The 22691-nt window shown below is 52.3% G+C and overlaps 1 protein-coding gene across 1 annotated transcript in view; it reads right to left on the reverse strand.

Moving 5' to 3' along the window:
• Nucleotides 1-22691, reverse strand: part of PPP1R1A (protein phosphatase 1 regulatory inhibitor subunit 1A) — a 68577-nt gene that overhangs the window by 15667 nt on the left and 30219 nt on the right. The window contains exons 2-3 of the mRNA XM_044995654.1: nucleotides 13815-13875; nucleotides 1699-1736 (exon numbers count right to left, since the gene is read on the reverse strand). Of these exons, the coding sequence (XP_044851589.1) occupies nucleotides 1699-1736; nucleotides 13815-13875 (99 nt within the window). The remainder of the gene's footprint in view (nucleotides 1-1698; nucleotides 1737-13814; nucleotides 13876-22691) is intronic.

Below are 22691 nucleotides of genomic sequence, written 5' to 3' on the forward strand. Positions count from 1 at the left end.
GTGAGGGCTGTGGGGCTGAGGATGAGGGGTTCATGCTGTGGGGGGGCTCAGGGCTGGGGCAGAGGATCAGGGTGCGGGGGGATGAGGGTTGGGGCTGAGGATGAGGGGTTCATGCTGCGGGGGGGCTCAGGACTGGGGCAGAGGATCAGGGTGCGGGGGGATGAGGGTTGGGGCTGAGGATGAGGGGTTCATGCTGCGGGGGGGCTCAGGGCTGGGGCAGAGGATCAGGGTGCAGGGGGATGAGGGCTCTGGCTGGGGATGAGGGTTTGGGGCATTGGAAAGGCTCAGGGCTAGGGCAGACGGGCAGGGTAAGGGCAGCCTGCCCTGCCAGTAGTGAATGGTGGGCGCTAGGACCCTGGGGCAGAAGACAGCTGTTCTGCTGGGAGCCGTCCTACTCTGGCAGCAGAAGCAGGCAGGGGAGGGGCGCGCGCTGCTTTCTGTCAGGCAGGGACGCGGCGGGGGGGACACGCAGGGGGAGGGGTGGCAGGCGGGGGCTGGGACCTGCTCCAGGTAGGGATGCGGTGGGGCGGGGGGAGACCCGTGGGGGCCGGGGCCCGATCCAGGCAGGGCCGGAGGAAGAGACCCAGCTCCAAATATTGCTGGAGCAGGGCACCCGGCCCTGAATATTCCTGGTGCTCGAGCACCACAAACATATATAACCTGCCACCTATGCCCAGGTGCTTTTGGTCAGGATGGAGCAACGCCTGCTGCTGGGACCTGCCCACATTCTCATGTTCAGCCTGGGAGGGTGACACAGGGAGAGGGGTGTGCGGGCAGTGAGGTCTCACCACCTGGATCCCAATGGAGCAATGACCAGCTGGCAGCCCTGCTATAGCTAAGGGGCCCCAGACATCGGCTAATTACAATGAATCAAGTGCAGCGCTGGTATCCTGTACGTCCCCCTCCTCCAGCCCCAAGTGCATCCCCAGACACCTCACAACCCGCTGGACCCAGAGGTGCACATGCACTCTCACTCCCCCCCCCTTTGGAAGAGCTTTGGTGAGGGAGCTTGTGGAGTGGCTAGGAGGGCTGGGGGCTGCCTGCAGATGGGACTGGGGGCTGATGAGGACACCTCCTGGGTGTGGCTCATTTTACAGTCACAGCTGGGACATATGGGGGACTGGTTACAGATTTCATATAAATCCTTCCTGGAGCTCAGAGAGAACCGAGATTCCTTCCTGACAGCCGTGCACGCAGTCTGTCTGCTTCCACGGCCCTCACCCATCCACAGCCCCCACCCGCCCACCCCCGCACATGCCCACTCCCCCACAGCTAGGCACGTGCACATTCACACACCACACACAGACTCCCACACTTCCTATACCCCTGCTCCTGCCCCCACACACAGTCTCTCCTGCCTGCTAGCTCAGGTCTGGAGTCACCCAAGGGAGCCGGGTCTTGGGAGTAGCCCAGTGGCCTCTCCTTGTCTGCACTCTCTACACCACTGTTCTCCAAGCATGGCAGGCTTTTGGCTTACTGGGCCCAGGGATCAGGCTAGGCTGAGCCGATTCACAGAACCGCTCTGCCCTGCTGCTCTGGGCTGACCAGGAACATGAGACTCAGGCATGTTCCTGCTAGGAAATGCAAGTCATGCAGGAGTCCTACCGCGATGGGCTCCCCTGACGGGCGCCCGTGTGCAGGCCTGCCAGCCCCTTCCAAACCACCAGAGGAGGGTTCGTGAGACAAGGAGGCACCTACCTTCAGCAATGGGTTGGGGAGCCGGTCCTCGTCGATTTCTGTGGGGTGGAGGAGATGTGGAAATGGGGAGAAAAGGAATGTGGGGGGAGAAAAGGAGCAACAGATTAATAGAGAGAAGACTCCAGGAGCTGATCACACCCGTGTGGATGCTCAGGGGCAGATCCAGCCCTGGTAGGGTGACCAGATGTCCCAATTTTATAGGGACAGTCCTGATTTTTGGGTCTTTTTCTTATATAGGCTCCTATTACCCCTCACCCCCGTCCTGATTTTTCACATTTGCTGTCTGGTTACCCTGAGGATCATCAGCAGCTGCTTTATAACACTGCATTCAAACCATTAACCCTCTCCCTATACAAATAATAGAATATTAGGGTTGGAAGGGACGTCAGGAGATCATCTAGTCCACCCCCCTGCTCAAAGCAGGACAAATCCCCAGATTTTTACCCCAGTTCCCTAAATGACCCCCTCAAGAATTGAACTTACAAGCCTGGGTTTAGCAGGCCAATGCTCAAACCACTGAGCTATCCCTCCTCCTGTACAAAATCCTTTGTATTTCCATAGTGTCCCCAGCTGGGGCTCTCAAAACACTGCAGAAACATGGATTAACTTCATCACAGCATCCCAGTGAGAGAGGGGGAAGGTCAGGGGGCTCAACCCTGGGTCTACAGAGGGGGAAATAGCTGGGCTATTTGCTCAGATATTCTTCCTGCCCCATCAAGCAGCCAGAGGCTGGGCCCTACTGACCACGCCTCCCATGTGTCATTCCCACCACTGCAAAGTGGGTGCAAAACACCATCCATTCACCATGGCAGCACTTTGTGCCCACCTAGAATAATAGAATTGTAGAATATCAGGGTTGCAAGAGACCTCAGGAGGTCATCTAGTCCAACCCCCTGCTCAAAGCAGGACCAACCCCAACTAAATCATCCCAGCCAGGGCTTTGTCAAGCCGGGCCTTAAAAACATCCAAGAATGGAGATTCCACCACCTCCCTGGGTAACCCACTCCAGTGCTTCACCACCCTCCTAGTGAAATAGTGTTTCCTAATATCCAACCTAGACCTCCCCCACTGCAACTTGAGACCATTGCTCCTTGTTCTGTCATCTGCCACCATTGAGAACTGGGCTGGGCAGCAGCGGGTCATGTCCTGGCCGGGAGTCTCAATTTATTGCTGGTGAATGCACTGGCTCAGTCCCAGGGAGCATGCTGGCTCCTAGCACCCAGCAATGGAGTCTCTGTGCCAGGGCACCACAGCCCATGCTAGCGTGGGACACACAGCACAGCAGGCCTGATGTTGCCCGACTCACCCTGACCCACACTGAGGCAGCTCCAGTTGCTGATGATTTGCAGCAGTGTTTCTGAGATCAGGATCAGGCCCTGCCTACTCGGTTTCTTTGTTCCCCGTTTTTCCCTGGTGAGGTGGGCTTTGTCAGAGCCTGTAGAGCTGAGTCCCTGCTGGGCAGCCTGGGTTAGTGGCCCCCTCTCCTCCCAGGGACAGGGTGGGGACAGCATGAGCCTCCCAGAGCATGTGGGGGGGGCTCTCTTTGTACATAGTGCCTATGGAATGGGTTGTCTGTGTGGGGTGTGTACAGTGTGTGTGGGGAGAGCATGTATCTGCACAGCAGGGGAGGGTGCGTATGTGTGAGATTCCATGGGCTCTCTGCCTGTGTCTCTCCACCTCCCGCCAGGACCAAGCTGGGATGCTGTCGCCATGACAATTTCTGATCCAACAGACTAAAAAAATCCCCCAGTTTTAAAACACTTTCCCACTCAGCAATGGGTATCCGACCCATAGCATCTCGGTTGCCTGGGAAACAAAAGAGGTTGTCGCCATGGTAACCAGAATTTCACTGAGAGGCTGCAGGAGCTTGTGGCCCTCAGGAGGGTCCTCAATGGATCCAGGGTCAGCAGGTCGGCGGGTATCATAGGCCAGGGGAGGCTAAATTTCCCCTAATCTAGACTGTGGCCCCGCCCACGCTCCCCCCTCACCCTGCTCCGAAGCTGGCAGAGGCTCAGCTCCAGCCCCAGCCTGGAGCTAGGGGTTTGCCTGGCAGCTGGGGGCTGGCACAGGCTGGGGCGGCTTGGGCCAGCCCTGGGGTCAGGCTGGCCAGAGCGACTGGAGCAGGCAGGCCGGGAGAGGGGGAGGGGCTCTGGCCACAGGGTGTGTGTGTGAGAGGGGAGCTCAGTGGGTGGGGCCTCAGCTGGAAGAGATGGCAGGCTAGCCTCCCAGAAGGGTGGGGTAGGGGTTCACCTGCCACGTATGAATAGAGCCCTTGGTCCTCTCCCCTTCCCAGACCTCAGTGGTCCCTCATTCCTCCCCTCATGCTGCTCTGAAGCGCTGGGAGAGAGAAAGAAAGAAAGAAAGAAAGAAAGAAAGAAAGAAAGAAAGAAAGAAAGAAAGAAAGAAAGAAAGAACATTATGTTGGCAGCTGGAGAGAGGCGGCTGCTGGTCGGGAGCCCAGCTCTGAAGGCAGAGCCACCTTCAGAAGCAGTGCAGAAGTAAGGATGGCATGGTATGGTATTGCCACCCTTAATTCTGCACTGCTGCTGGTGGGGCACTGTCTTCAGAGCTGGGCACCCAGCCAACAGCTGCCGCTCTCCAGCTACCCAGCTCGGAAGGCAGTGCATAAATAAGGGTGGCAATACCACAACACCCCTAAAATAACCTTGCAACCCCCCTGCAACTCCCATTTGGGTCAGGACCCCCAGTTTGAAAAATGCTGGTCTCCCCTGTAAAATCTGTATAGTATAGGGTAAAAACACATAAAAGACCAGATTTCACCAGGGGAGACCAGATTTCACAGTCTGTGGTGCATTTTTCATGGCTGTAAATTGGTAGGGCCCTATTTATACATTGCTGTAGTAGCTTCCCAGGTAACAAGTCAGACTGACTGGTCTGTAGTTCCCCGGCTCCTCCTTCCCCCCCGCCCCCCTTTTAAAGATGAGCACTAGGTTAGCCCTTCTCCAGTCATCCGGGCCCTCTCCTGTCATCCATGAGTTTGTAAATATTATTGACAGTGGCTTCAGATAATTCTTTCAGTAACCTGGGCTGAATAGCATCTGGCCCCACTGATTTGAATTCATTCAAACTGGTCAGAAGACCTCTGATGTGTTCTTTCCTTAGCCCCATTTGCACCCCTTCCCCTTTATTGTCCATGGTAACTTCGCTAGTTGTCTGGTCACATATTACCTGGGCACCTGCCCAGAAGGCCATGTGAAATCATCCACAATTAATTGTTGTTTGGAGCAGTGCCGGGGATTCTGGGATTAACATGACTGAGTGCAGCATGGGATGTAATAGCAAGTCCATTACTGTAATGGAATCCTAAACTCTATTATACTGTTCAGCCACTAGGCGGTGCTGTGTGTAACCTAACTTATTTAACCTAACCTCAGCCATACATCGCGGAGCAATGACTAGACTAATAGTGCACACATCTGGTGCGTATCTTGCTCAGAAGGAAGCTCTGTGACCAGACCGTGTCTGGTACAGGAGCATGACATGGCATCAGAAATAAACTAAGAACGGAAACAGCAACAAAAGTTGGAAACAGAAGGACCAAGCATCAAAGGTTGCAGGATCTCATCAAAGTGCCACTCTTCAATGCCCCAGAGAACTTCAGCTTTGACAAACCTTCAGAACGGACAGACTGAACACAATATTTTGCAAGTTTTTGTATTGCTACCAAGTTCCACAGTGAAACTGATGATATTCAGGTATTTTCTTTGTTTATGCTATTGGGCAGCAGGCAAATCCTTTGACTTTACTGAAGACAGTCATAAAGATGACTATGAAAGGGTTCTGGCTATGTCTGATGCATATTTTATACCTTGGAGAAATGTGGTTTATGAAAGAGCATGTTTTCATCTGAGAAATGCTGAATGTTTTATAAGAGCTTTAACACATAAAAATCTTTCACAGAAGCTACAGTTGAAGACAGACTTAACCCACATTAGCCACAATTGAATAGAGAGGCTGGAATAAACTGTATAGACAGCCAACATAAGAACATAATAACATAAGAAAGGCCGTACCGGGTCAGACCAAAGGTCCATCTAGCCCAGTATCTGTCTACCGACAGTGGCCAATGCCAGGTGCCCCAGAGAGAGTGAACCTAACAGGCAATGATCAAGTGATCTCTCTCCTGCCATCCATCTCCATCCTCTGACGAATAGAGGTTAGGGACACCATTCTTACCCATCCTGGCTAATAGCCATTTATGGACTTAGCCACCATGAATTTATCCAGTCCCCTTTTAAACATTGTTATAGTCCTAGCCTTCACAACCTCCTCAGGTAAGGAGTTCCACGAGTTGACTGTGCGCTGCGTGAAGAAGAACTTCCTTTTATTTGTTTTAAACCTGCTGCCTATTAATTTCATTTGGTGACCCCTAGTTCTTGTATTATGGGAATAAGTAAATAACTTTTCCTTATCCACTTTCTCAACATCACTCATGATTTTATATACCTCTATCATGTCCCCCCTTAGTCTTCTCTTTTCCAAGCTGAAGAGTCCTAGCCTCTTTAATCTTTCCTCGTATGGGACCCTCTCTAAACCCTTAATCATTTTAGTTGCCCTTTTCTGAACCTTTTCTAGTGCTAGAATATCTTTTTTGAGGTGAGGAGACCACATCTGTACACAGTATTCGAGATGTGGGTGTACCATGGATTTATATAAGGGCAATAATATATTCTCAGTCCTATTCTCTATCCCCTTTTTAATGATTCCTAACATCCTGTTTGCTTTTTTGACCGCCTCTGCACACTGCGTGGACATCTTCAGAGAACTATCCACGATGACGCCAAGATCTTTTTCCTGACTCGTTGTAGCTAAATTAGCCCCCATCATGTTGTATGTATAGTTGGGGTTATTTTTTCCAACGTGCATTACTTTACATTTATCCACATTAAATTTCATTTGCCATTTTGTTGCCCAATCACTTAGTTTTGTGAGATCTTTTTGAAGTTCTTCACAATCCTATAGCAGGAAGATCCATTCCTTGCTCTTCTAAGTTACAGATCAACACCAATAGTGGCTACTGGATATAGTCCCTCACAAATCCTGATGGGAAGACAGCTCAGAACTATTGTTCCAACTTTGGAACAGAAACTATCTCGAAAGTGGCCAGACATGAAGACAGTAGCCAAATCAGACAAAAAGGAAAAAAATACCAAAAAACACTTTTACAACAGATGTCACTCCGAGAACAGCTGGGTCTAGAACCCGGTGACTGTGTTTGTGTCAAATTGGATGCAGAGGAAAAGAATTCATCACCCAGATCATATGTGATTGAGACCAATAGTGGATAGTTCAACAGAAACTATTGTCATCTACGGTTTGTTCCTCAGCAAGATCAACAGAGCAAACTCTACAGATGGCGGATGCAAAAGAAGTAGACACAAGGATTCCAAACTGAACATAGCCAGTCATTGCAATTAATCGACAGCCAGATGAGCAAGCTGTTATGTGTTTGGGTTGTGTAATTAGAAAATCACTATGATTCAGAGGCACTTAACAGACTGATACATGCTGAGCTTCAAAGATAGCGTGATAGTGTAAACTTTGTAAATGGCAGGAATGTAGAACTTAAAGGGGGAGAGGTAATAGAATGCTAAACTGTATTATATAGTTCAGCCACTAGGTGGCATTGTGTGAAACATACCTTAGTTAAATTAACCTCTGTCAGACCTGGCAAAGTATTAAAGGATCCTACAGTGCTCACATCTGGTGCGTATCTTGCTCAGCAGGAAGCTCTGTGACCAACCTGTGTCTCTCCGGGAGCATGACAAGTGCCACACGTGTGCCTGCTGAGTGTGGAGGCACTGGCTTGTGCTAATAAGGTCAAGATAATGACAGTGAGATAAAGTACAATCGATGTAGTTCTCTCGTAAAGACAGGGCTTAGCCAGCCGCTGTGGAGAACACAATTCCCCCAGCAGCAGCTAACCTGAATAAAACTGATGAGCCTACTCTCCATCAAAACGAGCCTCCATGATCCTATCGTGCAGCGCAGGTGAAATGGAAAAAATAATTTCTAATTAATGTATTGTTATTATTTGTTATTTAGATGTGGTCATGCCTAGAGGCCCTGATCTTGGATGCTATATGCAGGTCACATTAGTATAGGATGAGACACAACCAACAGACAAGGGTGCTTGAGTGATCACTATAATAAGAAGCTGTCACCTAAGATGGTCCCAGGCTCCACCCACAAACAGCCTCCAAGCGCTACCCCCTTGACATGCCAAAAGAAGACCCAGTGCACAGAGCTTTGTAACAGGATGGTCCTGCTCATTTTACATATAATTAGTAGGCTTCAGAGTCAACACACATTGAGATGAATGGGGGTGGTTCACTCCTCCTACAGCCACTGCCCCAGTCTGTGCACACTCAAGTGAATTTCTCTGCATTTGTTACACTCGCTGATAACTGACTGCACTGGTGCTGTGCTCGGGTTGCATCAGCTGAGGATCTGGCCCTTACTATATTTTTAATGAAAACTGAGATTCTGGAGAACAAGGAGGCAATGGTCACAAAAAGACACTGGCACAATGGCGGCTCACACAGCCCAATGCAAGAGTCCTGTGGATGCCGTTCCCTCTCTATACAGTTGTGTGGCAGGCTGCAAGGAGGCCTGAGCCCTGCAGAACCCATGAGTTGGATCATGGAGGGCAACCAGGGCCTGGTGTGGTTCTGGCTATGCTAAACCTCCCATCATTAACATTTCATTCCTGCTGTCACTTTCCATCTCTCTGAAAGGGAGATTTCACCCTGGCTGACAGAGCGTGTCTGCCAGCTCCTTTCATGGTAAGAGACAGAGCGTGGAGCCTTCTCCCTGCGATCTGGCTGCAGGGAGAATACCTCCATTGTGTGCATCAGAGGGTATCATGGCTGAAAAGGGGTTAGCAGGAAAGACAGACCAATTACAGCATAAATTAGCTTGGTCCACCTGCCAGCTCCTCTCAGCTCCATGCATTCAATTAGTTTTTGTTTGCAGAGACTTAATCAGTGCAGCTCTAGGAACCTCGCATGCTCTGGCATTTATAACGGGCCGAACCAAACCCCCAGATCCAAATGCCATGGGGCTTTGGGATGTTTAAAACCTGGATCCAAATAAATGGCTCCAGCTGGAGTGAGGGACTTGACATTTGAAAATCTGCTTGCCGCTGGTCCCCAGCTGCTTTCCCTCCATCTGAAGGAGGCTCTGCTCAGCCCCTCAGAGAGAGAGGGAGTGAGCGGCTGCGGCATTGCGAGCTCATTTATATTTGATCGCCCAGGATTGTTTTTAAAAGACTGCAGCTCTCTGTGGGTCTCAGTAGTGTGTCACAGCTCATTTGTCAGTGGAGTGGAGGGAGCTGGGGCCTTAGCTGGAACAGCAGCTAAATCTGCCAGCAGTGCTGCTCCCAGAAACAGGCCAGGCCTTTCCTGGCCCCTGAAAGCATGGAGCAGAGCATAGCATTGCATCAGGGGGGATTGCAACCCAAACCCAAACAACAGCTGCCATGTTAATGGAACACGTGAGTGTGAGAGTGACCCTGGCTGTTCTGCCTAGGGTGACCAGACAGCAAGTGTGAAAAATTGGGATGGGGGTGGGAGCCTATATAAGAAAAAGACCCAAAAATTGGGACTGTCCCTATAAAATTGGGAGATCTGGTCACCCTAGTTTTGCCATAGGAATTAGCAAGCAGTGATTCCTTCCCCAGAACTGGGCACAAAAAGCAAGCCAAAGGGCGTCGTACTAGCTTGGCCTACAACAGAAAACCTGAACCAACTAACACGAAGGGAGACCCACTAATGGTCTGCACATATCAGAAGGGAGGAAGCTATCCAGCAGGGACAGGCCCAGGGAGGTGAGGAGGGGTGAGCGCTAGGAACGGAAGCACCAAGTTCTGAAAAGGAAAATCTAGGAGAGATGATTGGAAAATGGGATTGTTTTGTTTTTTGAAGAAAATTTCAACTTTTTGGTGGGAAACGAAGTATTTCAGTTTGGAAATGCCTCATGGGATCTGTAGTCTGAGTGCTCCAAACTCCCATTCCCCTCTACAGGCCAACCTCTGGTCTGACAGCATCTCCCAGCTGGTGAGGGGAGGCAGCTGCATCATGAAGTCCTTGTGTATCTTGGGAGACGTAGTCCAGGCCAGCTCATAGAGGAGAATGGGGAGATGAGAACTCCCATGAGGCCTGCAGCAGGCTCTCTGAATTGAAATATTTCTGTTTTCAGGTGTTTGGTTATTTAACAAAAAATGTGTTTTTCCTCAGAAAGCAGACTCTTTGGTCTGCTATTATTTAGTCAAAAACCCAATTTTCCATCAAAAATAATTTGATGGAATTGACCAGCCTGAAAATTTCTGGCAGGCATCCAGAAAACACTGTAACAATGTGATCTATATAGAACTGGATGAAATACTGATTTTTTCATTCACTGGCTGAACCAAAAAAATCCAAATTTCTGTTTGGTTTGCGCTCAGGGGCGGCTCTAGCAATTGCGCCGCCCCAAGCAAGGCGGCACGCCGCGGGGGGCGCTCTGGCGGTCGCCAGTCCCTCGGCTCCGGTGGACCTCCTGCAGACGTGCCTGTGGAGGGTCCGCTGGTCCCGTGGCTCAAGTGGAGCATCCGCAGGCACGCCTGCGGGAGGTCCACCGGAGCCACCGGACGACCGGACCCTCTGCAGGCATGCCTGCGGGAGGTCCACCGGAGCCGCTTGCTGCCCTCCCGGCGGCATGCTGCCCCAAGCGCGCGCTTGGCGCGCTGGGGTCTAGAGCCAGCCCTGTTTGCGCTGATCCCAAACAGAAAATTTTCAGGGTTTTTGTTTTGTTTTCAGGTTTTTTGTTTTGTTTTCAGGTGATTTTTCCTCTTTCGTTTTGGTTTTTAAGTTACTCTAGCTACATTCTGAAATAGAACATCGTTTTGAAAGGAAAAGTCAAAATGTTTCATTCTGAAAGTGTAAAAAGTTTCAATTTAAAAAAAAAATTTTTTTTAACAGCAGAAATGATTTGCCGAATTCAACCTGAATTCATGAAAAGCTTCAGTCAACCTAAAACTGATTTTTTTGTTGAATAAACTATTGCAGGGGTGGCCAAACTGTGGCTCGCGAGCCACATGTGGCTCTTTTACCACTGAAGTGCGGCTCGCAGAGTCCCCCCTCACATCTCCCATTCTCCACCTACTAGCCTGGGAGAGGGGGGAGCTTGGGACCTCTGCCTTGCAGCAGGGTGGTGTGGTAGGGGGTTCCGCCCAGCAGGGAGTGGGGGTCTCGGGGCTTCTGTGCAGCGGGAGGGGGGTCTTGGGGCTTCAACCCTGCAGGGTGCACCTGCCAGGGCTAGGGGCTTCAGCAGGAGCGGGGCTGAAGCCCCAACCTCTGGCTCCCAGAAGGTGTGCCCCAGCTCGCGAACTTCTGAAGATTGTAGTATGTGGCTCCAGGGCCGCCCGGGGTGGGGGTGGGGGGACAAGTGGGACAATTTGCCCCAGGCCCTGCGCGCCACAGGGGCCCCCATGAGAGTTTTTCGGGGCCCCTGGAGCAGGGTTCTTCACTTGCTCTGGGGGCCCCAGAAAACTCTCATGGGGCCCGGGCCCCCCGAGCTTCTTCTGCTCTGGGTCTTCAGCAGTGGGGGGGGCCTTCCAACCCAGGGCGGAAGGCCCCCCCCGCCACCGAATTACCGCTGAAGCAGGACCCCCGCCGAAGTGCTGGGTCTTCGACGGTAATTCGGCGGCGGGGGGCCCCCGTCTCGGGTCTTCGGGGCACTTCGGCGGCGGGTCCCGGAGCAGAAGGACCCCTCACTGCCGAATTACCGCCAAAGCGGGGCCCCCCCACTGCCGAGGCCCCCAGACCCCCAGAATCCTCTGGGCGGCCCTGTGTGGCTCGGAAGGCCAGTATGTTTGGCCACCCCTGAACTATTGTCTGAAAAAGTTCACCCAGCTCTCGTTCTGTGTTGTTAGTGGGAGTCACCAGGTGCTGCTATTACACACAGTCTTACACATTCTTTTCCCAGTGAGTGAGCAGCATCCAGCCTTCGAAGAAATGCTCTATTGTTGTTAGCTTTGCAATATAGTTTCTTTGGGGGAGCTGTTGCAAACAGCTGAGACTTTGCTCCTTGTCCAACTCTCTCTAGTTAGCACCAATTCAGGGGCAGGGCTACTCCATGGGCACCAGGCATTTAATAAATGTATCTTTCCAGAAAGCAGCTTGGAGTGTTGCTAATGAGCCTTTTGGTCATGGGTTTGAATCCCAGTGTAGCTGGGCTTAGACCTAGCAATTCAGTCCTGCCAACACACTCCAGAGCAGCGTTCCAGTACTACTGACCAGCTCCCTGCCCCAGGACGGTACTGGTTATTGAGCTGCCATTACTCCTCCGGAGTGGGGAGCTGGGGCTGGGGGCTCTGGCACTCCTGTTTTGGGACTCAAGTACTGTCTGAAACTTGTTCCCCTCAAATTAGGTGGCCCTGCCATGACATGAGTTTGGCAAATCGCTATTCCAGCTTATACTCTACATGTACCACCCTGCTGCATGTGAGACGGTGAACTGCTGGGGGCAGGGACTGTCTGTGCAGTGCCCTGCATGACCGGGCCCTGTTCTCAGCTGGGACCTCTAACAAGAGCTCCAGCACGAGGGGCCAAACCTGCCTTGCTCGTGATGACTGTGGTAGAGTTGACTACACTGTAAACCACGGGGGGGAAGTCCCTGGATCAAAACAAAATAAAATCAAATCCACGATTTTTCAGACAGACTCATGAGCTGTGAACTTTTGGGGTTGTCGATACAGCCACCGTGACCATCTGAACACATGCAGGTCGCAAAACGCCTTAACACAAGCCCCTTCCAAATCAGGGGCCTGATATCAAAGGTGCTGATCACCTCCCTCCCCCTCGAATCAACAAGAACTGGGAACTCAGAAGCAAGAACAATCAGGCCCTGTATTTCAGAGCCTCAATACGGGATTCAGGGCCAGACTGTGGGGTCCACATTGGAAATCGCCGTCGGTGGCCTCTGCAGTGCAGTCTGAGTTCTTACCCACTCACATGGCTCATGCCAACCTCGGCTAACTCGCTCCCCCGTGTCTGGTGCACACAGTCACCCCATGCCCAGAGGAAACACCACCCCCTGCCTGACAGGCCCTGGGCACAGCTTGCAAGGGCCGGGTGTGTGGCTGGGAGGGAGGCACAGTGAAAGACAGACCGGAAGAGCGAGGGAGAGAGCTGGAGAGGGAAGGAGGGAGAGGGAGAGGCAGAAGGAGAGGAGGGAAGCAGGAGAGATTCAAGGAGGGGGAGTGAAGCACAGTAGACAGCCACATCCCTGTCCCCCAGCCCAGAGGTTGGGAGCCCCATGGCTGCTGTCAGAGTCTACACCTCACATTGCAGGTCAGATGCAGCCCTTGCAAGCAGAGGGCAGGCAGCTGCCTTGACATCTCCCTAGACAGAGAGACAGAAAGACAGACAGATCCCAGGGACATGTAGTTCAGCCAGGCAGCTGCTGCCTGGCGCGGGGAGATGCTGCCAAAGGGCTCCTGGGATGGGACAGTGCAGGCCAGGGCTCTCGGATGCCAGAGGCAGCTGTTTCCAAAGGAGAGGGAAGATTGACAGGGTGAGGCAGGGGGCTGAGCCCCCAGGGACTCTATGACTGCTCCTGCCCTGAGAGCAGAACAGGAGGTGCAGCCTGGATTGGAGCAAGGTGGTGCTGGTGGGGGTGGGAAAGCAGCCGGAAGGGAAGGGGAGGGCGAAATCCCCCTCTGATGAGGGAGCAAGTCGTCCCATCCCCCCCCCGCCCCGGGTCTGGGGTACGCGCTGTGGGGCAGTACTAGAGCAGTGGTGCCTACAAATTCACCACTGGCACGTGGCCAGAAACCAGGACTGCTCTTCCGGATGTGGGGACCTTACAACCACGATCCCTTGCCCAGGCCCATTGGCTGGCCAGGGGCTGGGGCCCTCGTTAATGGGGAGCAGGTTTTGGAGCCGGTAGGGGAGGGAGTGGGGTTGGTGTGGCTGGAGAGGCCCCTGGCATACGGGCCTGGGCTCTGCAAGTTCCACCCTGAGAAAGGAAACCAGTTTCCGAGGGAAAGAGAGAGAAGAGAGACCGGAAGAGAGACCGATTCCTGCAAATCATCCGCTGGCTACAGCTCTCACCTGGGGACGACTGGTCGCTGCTCAGAACCAGGGTAGCTGGAGTTGGCCGGCGCCTCCGGATCTAAACAGAGAGAGGGGACAAAGATAATCTCTAAACATCCACTGTGCAACAGGAGACTGAGCAATACAATACGGCAGCACCCCAGAGACAGAGCCAACACGCGGGGCCAGCCTGCCACTGCCGGGTGCAGCAAGCCGTTTGAAACTGGCTGCTGCATGGTTTCATCCATCAGCGGCACTGCTGTTCGGCCTGGTGCTATCTGTCTGTAGGTACTTACTACACCCTGGCCAGGGCTGGCTCCAGGCACCAGCCCAGCAAGCAGCTGCTTGGGGTGGCCAACGGAAAGAGGTGGCACATCCGGGTCTCCCGCGGCAATTCGGCGGCGGGTCCCTCACTCCCTCTCGGAGCGAAGGACCCGCTGCCGAATTGACGCTGAATACTGAAGCGGCGGCGGTAGAGCTGCAAATTGCGATCGCGGCTTTTTTTTCTTCTTCTTCTTTCTGCTGCTTGGGGCGGCAAACACACTGGAGCCGACCCTGACCCTGGCCATGTCTCTTGCACAGCAGCTGCAGGTGGGCTGATATTTAGTACAGCATTAATTAGAAATAGCTCAAGCCCCAAAATCTGCATCTGGGGGAGATTTTATACAACCATAAAGTTGCAAGGAGGTGGGAATTCACTCTGGGATTCTGGTTCTGTATCACTCCCAGCTGAGGATCCCAAAGCACCTGGCAAATATAAATGACTCCTCCCCTGGGTGGGTAGAGAAAGAATGTCGTCACCACTTTATAGATGGGGAAACTGAGGCATAAGAGAGGTCCAAGGTTGCGCATAAAATAGATGGCAAACATGAGTATAGAATCCAGGTCTCCTGTCTTGAACCACAAGCCCAGTCTCATTCCTCTGTTAGTGTATCCAACATGGCAACATGCAGCAATATTGACTAGAACTGTCAAAATTTTTCCATAAATATTTTTTGATAGAAAATGGGTTTTGGACCAAATGGAGTTTTTCAAAAAATAATTTCCATTTCCATCCAAAATTGGGTTTTTGTCAAAAATACAAAACCCCAAAAGCCGAGATATTTTAGTTTAAATCCACTTTTTTTTCCAGTTTTTCACCAGAAACAAAACTGTTTTTACAGAGCTGCAGGACTTACTGAAGAAACTACCTACACCCACAGGAGAGCTTCTCCCATCTGTGTAGGTACTCCACCTCCCTGAGAGGCGGTTGCTATGTCGACAGGAGAAGCCCTCCCACTGACAGCGCTGTCTACGCCAGGAGTTAGGTCAGTGTAACTGCATCTCTCAGGTGTCCTGACTGACATAGTGATACCGACATACGTTTGTAGTGTAGACCAGGGCACAGACAATGAAGAACACCGTCTCTTTAAGAAAAAGCTGAAAAAGTGACAAGGGAGCCATATATAGTTTATAACTGATACAATCATTGCATCATCAGCCCGGGGCAGCAAGCTTGCAGATCCATTGGATTACAGAAATAATCAGGTAGTGGCACCCAGTGGATAGTACTGCACCTGGCCTGCTTGGTGACCTTTGGAAAGTCAACTTCCTTGCTCTGTGCCTCAGGGAGGGAGAGGAATTATTTAAGTTTAGTACCAATGTGGACACAAGAACAAATGGATATAAACTGGACACTAGGAAGTTTAGACTTGAAATTAGACGAAGGTTTCTAACCATCAGAGGAGTGAAGTTCTGGAACAGCCTTCCAAGGGGAGCGGTGGGGGCAAAAGTCATATCTGGCTTCAAGATTAGGCTTGATAAATTTGTGGAGAGGATGACATAATGGGATAGCTTAATTTTGGCAATTAATTGGTCTTTGATTATTAGCAGGTAAATATGCCCAATGGTCTGTGATGGGATGTTAGATGGGGTGGGATCTGAGTTACTACAGAGAATTCTTTCCTGGGTGCTGGCTGGTGAGTCTTGCCCACATGCTCAGGGTTTATCTGATCGCCATATTTGGGGTCGGGAAGGAATTTTCCTCCAGGGCAGATTGGCAGAGGCCCTGGAGGTTTTTCGCCTTCCTCTGCAGCGTGGGGCACGGGTCACTTGCTGGAGGATTCTCTGCACCTCAAAGTCTTTAAACCATGATTTGAGGACTTCAATAGCTCAGACATAGGTTAGGGGTTTGTTACAGGAGTGGGTGGGTGAGATTCTGTGGCCTGCGTTGTGCAGGAGGTCAGACTAGATGATCATAATGTCCCTTCTGACCTTAAGTCTATGAGTTTCCCCATCTGTAAAATAGTGATAATGATCCTGACCTACCTGTAAAGCGCTTTGAGATCTACTGATGAAAAGCGCTAGACAAGAGCTAGGGATCTCTAATTTCTAGAGTTTAGGATCTAGGTGTTACTCTTTTGAACATCTGGCCCGCTTCTCTTGGCATCTAAATGGGAGCTGAGGTCTTTCAAAAATCTGGCTCAGGAGGCAACACTGGATAGGAGGAAGGCTGGACTTGTAGGCAGGTTGTTGGGACTGTGGTAATGAGGGCTCAATTCCCAGCTCTGCCATAGCCTCCTGGTGTGACCTTGAGTTAATCACATAATCCCTCTGGGCCTCAGCTAGGATCTGGGGATCATGAACCTTCCCTTCTCCCCTCTAGGGTGCCTGCTAGGTTGTGAGCTCTTGGGGCAGGTGAGGTGTTTGGACTTGGGTGCAATGGGAATGGAAACAGTAATGAGTCTTGAGATGATGTAGCTGGAGGCAAGGGTGCAAATCAGCAGAGCTCCAGCCAAGGAGCTGCTCCCTGACGTCTCTCTCTAGCGCCATAAATTCCTCCATGGCTGGGTGGCTTGGAGCCTAGGCAGCTTCCAACAAGCTCAGCACGATGCAGATGTCCTTTAAAATCAATGTCTTAAACAGTTCCTGGCAAACATGGAAAATATTGACTATAATAAGGTACGTGGGCTAATTATACCCAGTGCTGATAAACACTTGGCGATGTCTGAGCTGTTTGTGGTCCTGTTTAGCTCCACTCTTCCTCCTCCACCGAGGCTGCCTCTTATTAATAGCGCTTTTCATTGCCAGAGCACTTCAACAAGGGTAATTAATTAATCATTTAATCCGAGCGCTTGCTGTGTTCAAAGCACGGTACAGCCATTAGCTACCAGGGCATATTTAACAAATTGATCACACCAAAGGCAGGTGCTGTCCATTGCTCAGCACAGACAGCAGAGCCCACCTGTGCTGTTCAATCATTTACATTTGTTTACTTTGGGTGACAGGTGGCTGGATGGGGCATCAAGATTGAAGCCTGACTAGCCATGGGGCGGGGTCCCATGACAGCTGGGGGAGGCAGCTGACCAGGATAGAATTATAGCCTTGTACTAAAGGTGTTGTATTGAGACTCAGACATTCTGGGAGCAATTGTTGGCTCTGCCACAGGTGCTTTGTGTGACCCTCGGCAAATCCCTTAGGCCCAGAGTCACCAAGTATTCAGTTTCCTAACTTCCCCTGATTTCAGGCTGCTTTCAATGGAACTTAGGAGCCTAAATACCTTTGTGGATTCAGGCCTTAGTGTCTCTGGGTCTCAGCTCCTCATGTGTAACATGGGGCAATTATATAACGTTAGCCTGTCTTGCCTAGTTAAGAGTGTGAGCTCCCTGGGGCAGGAAGTGCCCATCCAGCCCTAGTGATGTGGGGCCCTGATCTCAGCTGTGTGTCTTTGCTTTCCATCTGGCCAGGTTCAACCCCGGCAGAGAACCTTGTAAAGGGGCCTTGGTTCGCATGGACACTAGGGGGTGGCGGTTGGTGCTGCTACCTAGGGGGGCAGTGGGTTTCACCCACCAATACCAAGCATTTGCTCTTTGCCCCAAAGATGCAGCTTGTGCCCGGTTTAAAAAGTTTTGGTCAACTAATCAGGGTGCATGCTCAGCACCATGGGGCTTCGGTGGCCAATCACAGCCAGGATAAGCTGAGCTTGTGCTGCCCACGGGGAGCCCAGGCCGAGCTGCCTGTGGGCAGCAGCACCACCCAGAATTGCCATAGCAGTGTCCCCTACAGTCCTGGTCCCTCTCACAGCTGCCTCCTCCGGTCCCAGCCTGCTCCAGCACCCCCCACCCTGGGGCCGGTGGAGGGGCCTGTGATTGTCAGTTCAGTCCCAGCGCCAGGGCCATTCTCCCCCAGCTGCATACAGGGCCTTTCCCCTCCTGGCAGCAGCGAAAGGGACATGGTGGGATGCAGAATCTTGCCCCACGCCCCCCAATCAAAGGAGGCCCAGCAAGTCACACCCCAGGCTAAGTGTCATAGAATCATAGAAGATTAGAGTTAGAAAAGTCCTCAGGAGGTCATCTAGTCCAACCCCCTGCTCAAAGCAGGACCAAACCCAACTAAATCATCCCAGCCAGGGCTTTGTCAAGCCTGACCTTAAAAACCTCTAAGGAAGGAGATTCCACCACCTCCCTAGGTAACCCATTCCAGTGCTTCACCACTCTCCGAGTGAAATAGTTTTTCCTAATATCCAACCTAAACCCAGGGCCGGTGCAAGGATGTTTCGCGCCCTAGGCGAAACTTCCACTTTGCGCCCTCCCCTGTCCCCGAGCCCCGAGGCCCCACCCCCGCGGCAGCTCCCCCCCTCTGCCCTGAGTCGCCCCCCCGTAGCAGCTCTCGACCCCCCACCCTCAGGCACCCCCTCCCACCCCAGCTCACCCCTGCCTCGCTTCCTCCCCAAGCACACTGTTGCTGCTTCACTTCTCCCACCTCCCAGGCTTGCGGCGCCAATCAGCTTAGGCACCGCAAGCCTGGAAGGCGGGAGAAGTGAAGCAGCCACGGCGTGCTCAGGGAGGAGGCAGGGCAGGGGTGAGCTGGGGCGGGGAGTTCCCCTGCATGCGGCCCCCCCCTTACTTGCTGCAGGTGGCCCTCCTCGCACTCCCTTGCCCCAGCTCCCTCCGCCTAAATGCCGGCGGCGACTGGGGCGGCCGAAGATCTGGCCGCCGAGGTCGCTGCCGAATAAAATGCCGCCCCCAAGTCCTAGTGCCCATGGCGATCGCCTAGGTCGCCTAAATGGTTGCACCGGCCCTGCCTAAACCTGCCCAACTGCAACTTGAGACCATTGCTCCTTGTTCTGTCATCTGCCACCACTGAGAACAGCCGAGCTCCATCCTCTTTGGAACCCCCTTCAGGTAGTTGAAGGCTGCTATCAAATCCCCCCTCACTCATCTCTTCTGCAGACTAAATAAGCCCAGTTCCCTCAGCCTCTCCTTATAAGCCACGTGCCCCAACCCCTTAATCTTTTTTGTTGCCCTCCGCTGGACTCTCTCCAATTTGTCCACATCCTTTCTGTAGTGGGGGGACCAAAACTGGACACAACACTCCAGATGTGGCCTCACCAGTGCCAAATACAGGGGAATAATCATTTTCCTCCATCTGCTGGCAACGCTCCTACTAATGCAGCCCAATATGCCATTAGCCTTCTTGGCAACAAGGGCACACTGCTGAATCATATCCAGCTTCTCATCCACTGTAATCCCCAGGTCCTTTTCTGCAGAACTGCCGCTTAGCCAGTCAGTCCCCAGCCTGTAGCGGTGCATGGGATTTTTCTGTCCTAAGTGCAGGACTCTGCACTTGTCCTTGTTGAACCTCATCAGATTTTTTTTGGCCCAATCCTCCAATTTGCCTAGGTCACTCTGGACCCTATCCCTACCCGCCAGCATGGTCACCTCTTCCCACAGCTTAGTGTCATCCGTGAACTTGCTGAGGGTGCAAACCATTCCATCATTTAGTTAATTAATGAAGATGTTGAACAAAACTGGCCCCAGGACCAACCCCTGGGGCACTCCGCTTGATATCGGCTGCCAACTAGACACTGAGCCATTGATCACTCCCGTTGAACCTGACGATCTAGCCAGCTTTCTATCCACCTTATAGTCCAGTCATCCAATCCATACTTTTTTAACTTGCTGGCAAGAATACTGTGGTAGACTGTATCAAAAGCTCTGTTAAAATCAAGATATATTATGTCCATCGCTTGCCCCATATCCACAGTGTCAGTTATCTCATCACAGAAGGCTATCAGGTTGGTCAGGCATGACTTGCCCTTGGTGAATCCATGTTGACTGTTCCTGATCACTTTCCTCTCCTCCAAGTGCTTCAAAATGGACTCCTGGGTTCTGTTTCCTGTTGTGCTATCTGACTCTGCGTAAATCAGTTCCCCTGTTTTGTCCCTCAGTTTCTCCTTCTGTAAAACAGGGGTGACTTGTAGGATTTAAAGACAGAAGGGATTCTCAGATCATCTAGTCTGACCTCCTGTGTCACAGAGGCCATTCAGTGTCCCCCCGTTACCCCTGTACTGAGCCCAGTAACATGTGTTTGGCTGAAGCCCTTCCAGAAAGGCCTCTGGACTGGATCTGAAGACAGCAAGAGGTGGCAACTCCAGCCCTTCCTTTGGCAAGTTGTTCCAATGGTTAATCTCCCTCCCAGTTACAAATCTGCGCCTTCTTGGCAATTTGAATTTGTCTGGCTTTTGGATGGTTCTTTGCCCATTTGTAAAACCCTCTGAGACCCACGGACGCTGAGAACTATCAGCAGCCTCAGGCGGGAGGATGTCTGCACACAGCCTGCGTGGATACTGATCCACTGTGCATTAGAGAGCTCACTTTATGGAGGAAGAGTCAGGCAGTAACTAAGCCTCCAGCCAGGGCTGCTCTGAGCAGGATGGATTTGAACCAGTTACTGAGCAGAGGCTGCACCCAATGAGCCTCCCCTGAGCCTCCATCTGGGCTGGACCATAGAGCAGAGAGCAGCCCAGACTGCTCCTGCTTTCACAGGCTACTTCCACTTTGCTGCCTGCCTCCCATCAATATCAGGAGCCATGGGATCAATCAGTGCTGTGGGGAACATAGAGCGGGGTCCTTCTGCACCACAGTTCCCAAAGCACCATCAGTGTGTTATTTATACAATACACACAGGCACCCCCTCCATCCCCCAGCTGCCATTAGCTGCTCTGGGCCCCGAGGCTCAGCCAGGGCTTTCGGATCCCCGGCAGATTTTCTACCATCCCTGTTTGGTTCTGTGCCAACTGTCCGCAGCACGGTCTGGCTGATTAACAGCACGCCCTTTGGCCACACTGTGTCCCTCTTGCTTCCAAGGGAGGAGGGGAAAATATTTAAGTGGCAGAAGATTCCCCTCCTTTGAGCCATTTCCACGCCCCATGGGCCTCTGCCATCCGTCCCTCAGACCCGCCCGAGGCCCTCACAGAGATGGTGCTGTGGCTCAGGAGGCTGCAGCATGGGATGAGCACACCCAGAAAGGTGGTGGTAGCCGAGTGAGTCCCTGGCAGAGCGAGGCAGTGCTGGGTTAGTGAGCAGTCATGGTAGCTTGTCCCAGAAAAGATCCAGAAACTCCCACATGGCCAGTTCATGCACAGCAACATTTATGACTCCTCGGTGGTTCATGCGAAGAGTGAAAAGTGAAACCAGAAAGAAACCAGACACTATTCCCCATCCGCTTTTCTCCTGCTTCCCAAAAACGTTCTCCTGGTAGAGAACAGGAACAATGTCATGTGACCAATCCCGCCCCCGGACCTGGATAGCAAACAGTCAACGTGAACAAGATGGGACCACGATGTCTAAAGGCTTCAGATGATACGTCGCAGCAGCAGATCTGCCCAGTGTGGGGAGGGGCTGCGGCTGGGGTTAGGGTTGGGGGGATGCAGCATGGACTCTGCTATAGACCATCCTAGCTCTAGCAGGGGTGCTTCTCCTCCTGCCCCTCCTGCTCTCCCAGCAGAACCATCGTCTCCCCTGTTCAATGCCGTGATACAACCTGTTCCCCAGCAGCCCCCATGAGATCCCTGCACTTCCTGCTCCCCAAATCCTGTCCTCTCTCATGTGGCACAGAGGCGACAAGGGGAGGGTTTGGCAATCACTGGCAGCAATAGCAGCCCAGGCTGGGCTGATTCTCTCTCCTCGGCCATCTCGGGCAGAGCCCCTTCTCAAGGTAAGGGCATTGCTGTCATTCTGTCTCTGGAGCCAGTCTGCCAGGTGGGGCCTCTGGATTCTCCTGGGTGGCTGGAGTTCACTCTCCGCAGCAAACAAAACAAACTGGGCTCATGTTGCCAGTGATCAGAGCCAGCCTGGGTCATCGCCCAGCCCTGGGGGAACTCTGGGCAGCTGGATCCCAGCTGCAATCCACTTCCTAAGCAACTAGTCCTGCTTTCCTCCATTGCCCTTCAATCTCCAGCCCTCCTGAGCAGGTCTCCCGGGGAATGTGCCCTAGCTCTAGCCCCCTGTTGGCCAGGAATGCCTCTTGCCTGACATGGTTCCCCAGCGGGCTCTGTTGTCAGTAGCTGGTTTTCTGCACCTAGGATGGATGGATTTGCATGCTGTGCTGCAGCCATCCAGGGGGAGGGATCTCAGGGGTGCTTAGGTACCCTCTGGCTGTGTCGATTTGCCCTGAGAATGGCCGCTTGCTGCTCACTGTGGATTCTAGTTTGGAAATTGAAATCAATCTATAATCAAAAAGCAAACTATCATTTCCGTTGGAAAATGAAGGCAGCTGTGACAGAGACCCCTCTCATCCCCAGAGATCCCATCAGACTCCATCCCCCACCCCCCTATCGGGCACTATCGGAGGCACTGGAGCCAGTTGCTCTTTCCAATGAGACCCACTGGAGATGACAGAAATGACATTGAGGCAGCAGGGTTTCCAGGATCAATACTCCAGGTCTGCAAGGCATAGTGATCAGCTGTGACCATGTCCACAGGCAAGGAGATCTGGGCCACCGGTGCCCTGAGCCCCAGGCCAGCACCTATCCACGACACCCTCCTTCATCCTGAACTGTACTAAAATATTTATGTTGCAACCAGCCAAAGCTGTACAATCCCCCAGCTTGGGCTGGGTACTGGGAGAGTTCAC

The sequence above is a fragment of the Mauremys mutica genome, chromosome 20, assembly GCF_020497125.1.
Source record: "Mauremys mutica isolate MM-2020 ecotype Southern chromosome 20, ASM2049712v1, whole genome shotgun sequence".
Classification (NCBI taxonomy): domain Eukaryota; kingdom Metazoa; phylum Chordata; order Testudines; family Geoemydidae; genus Mauremys; species Mauremys mutica.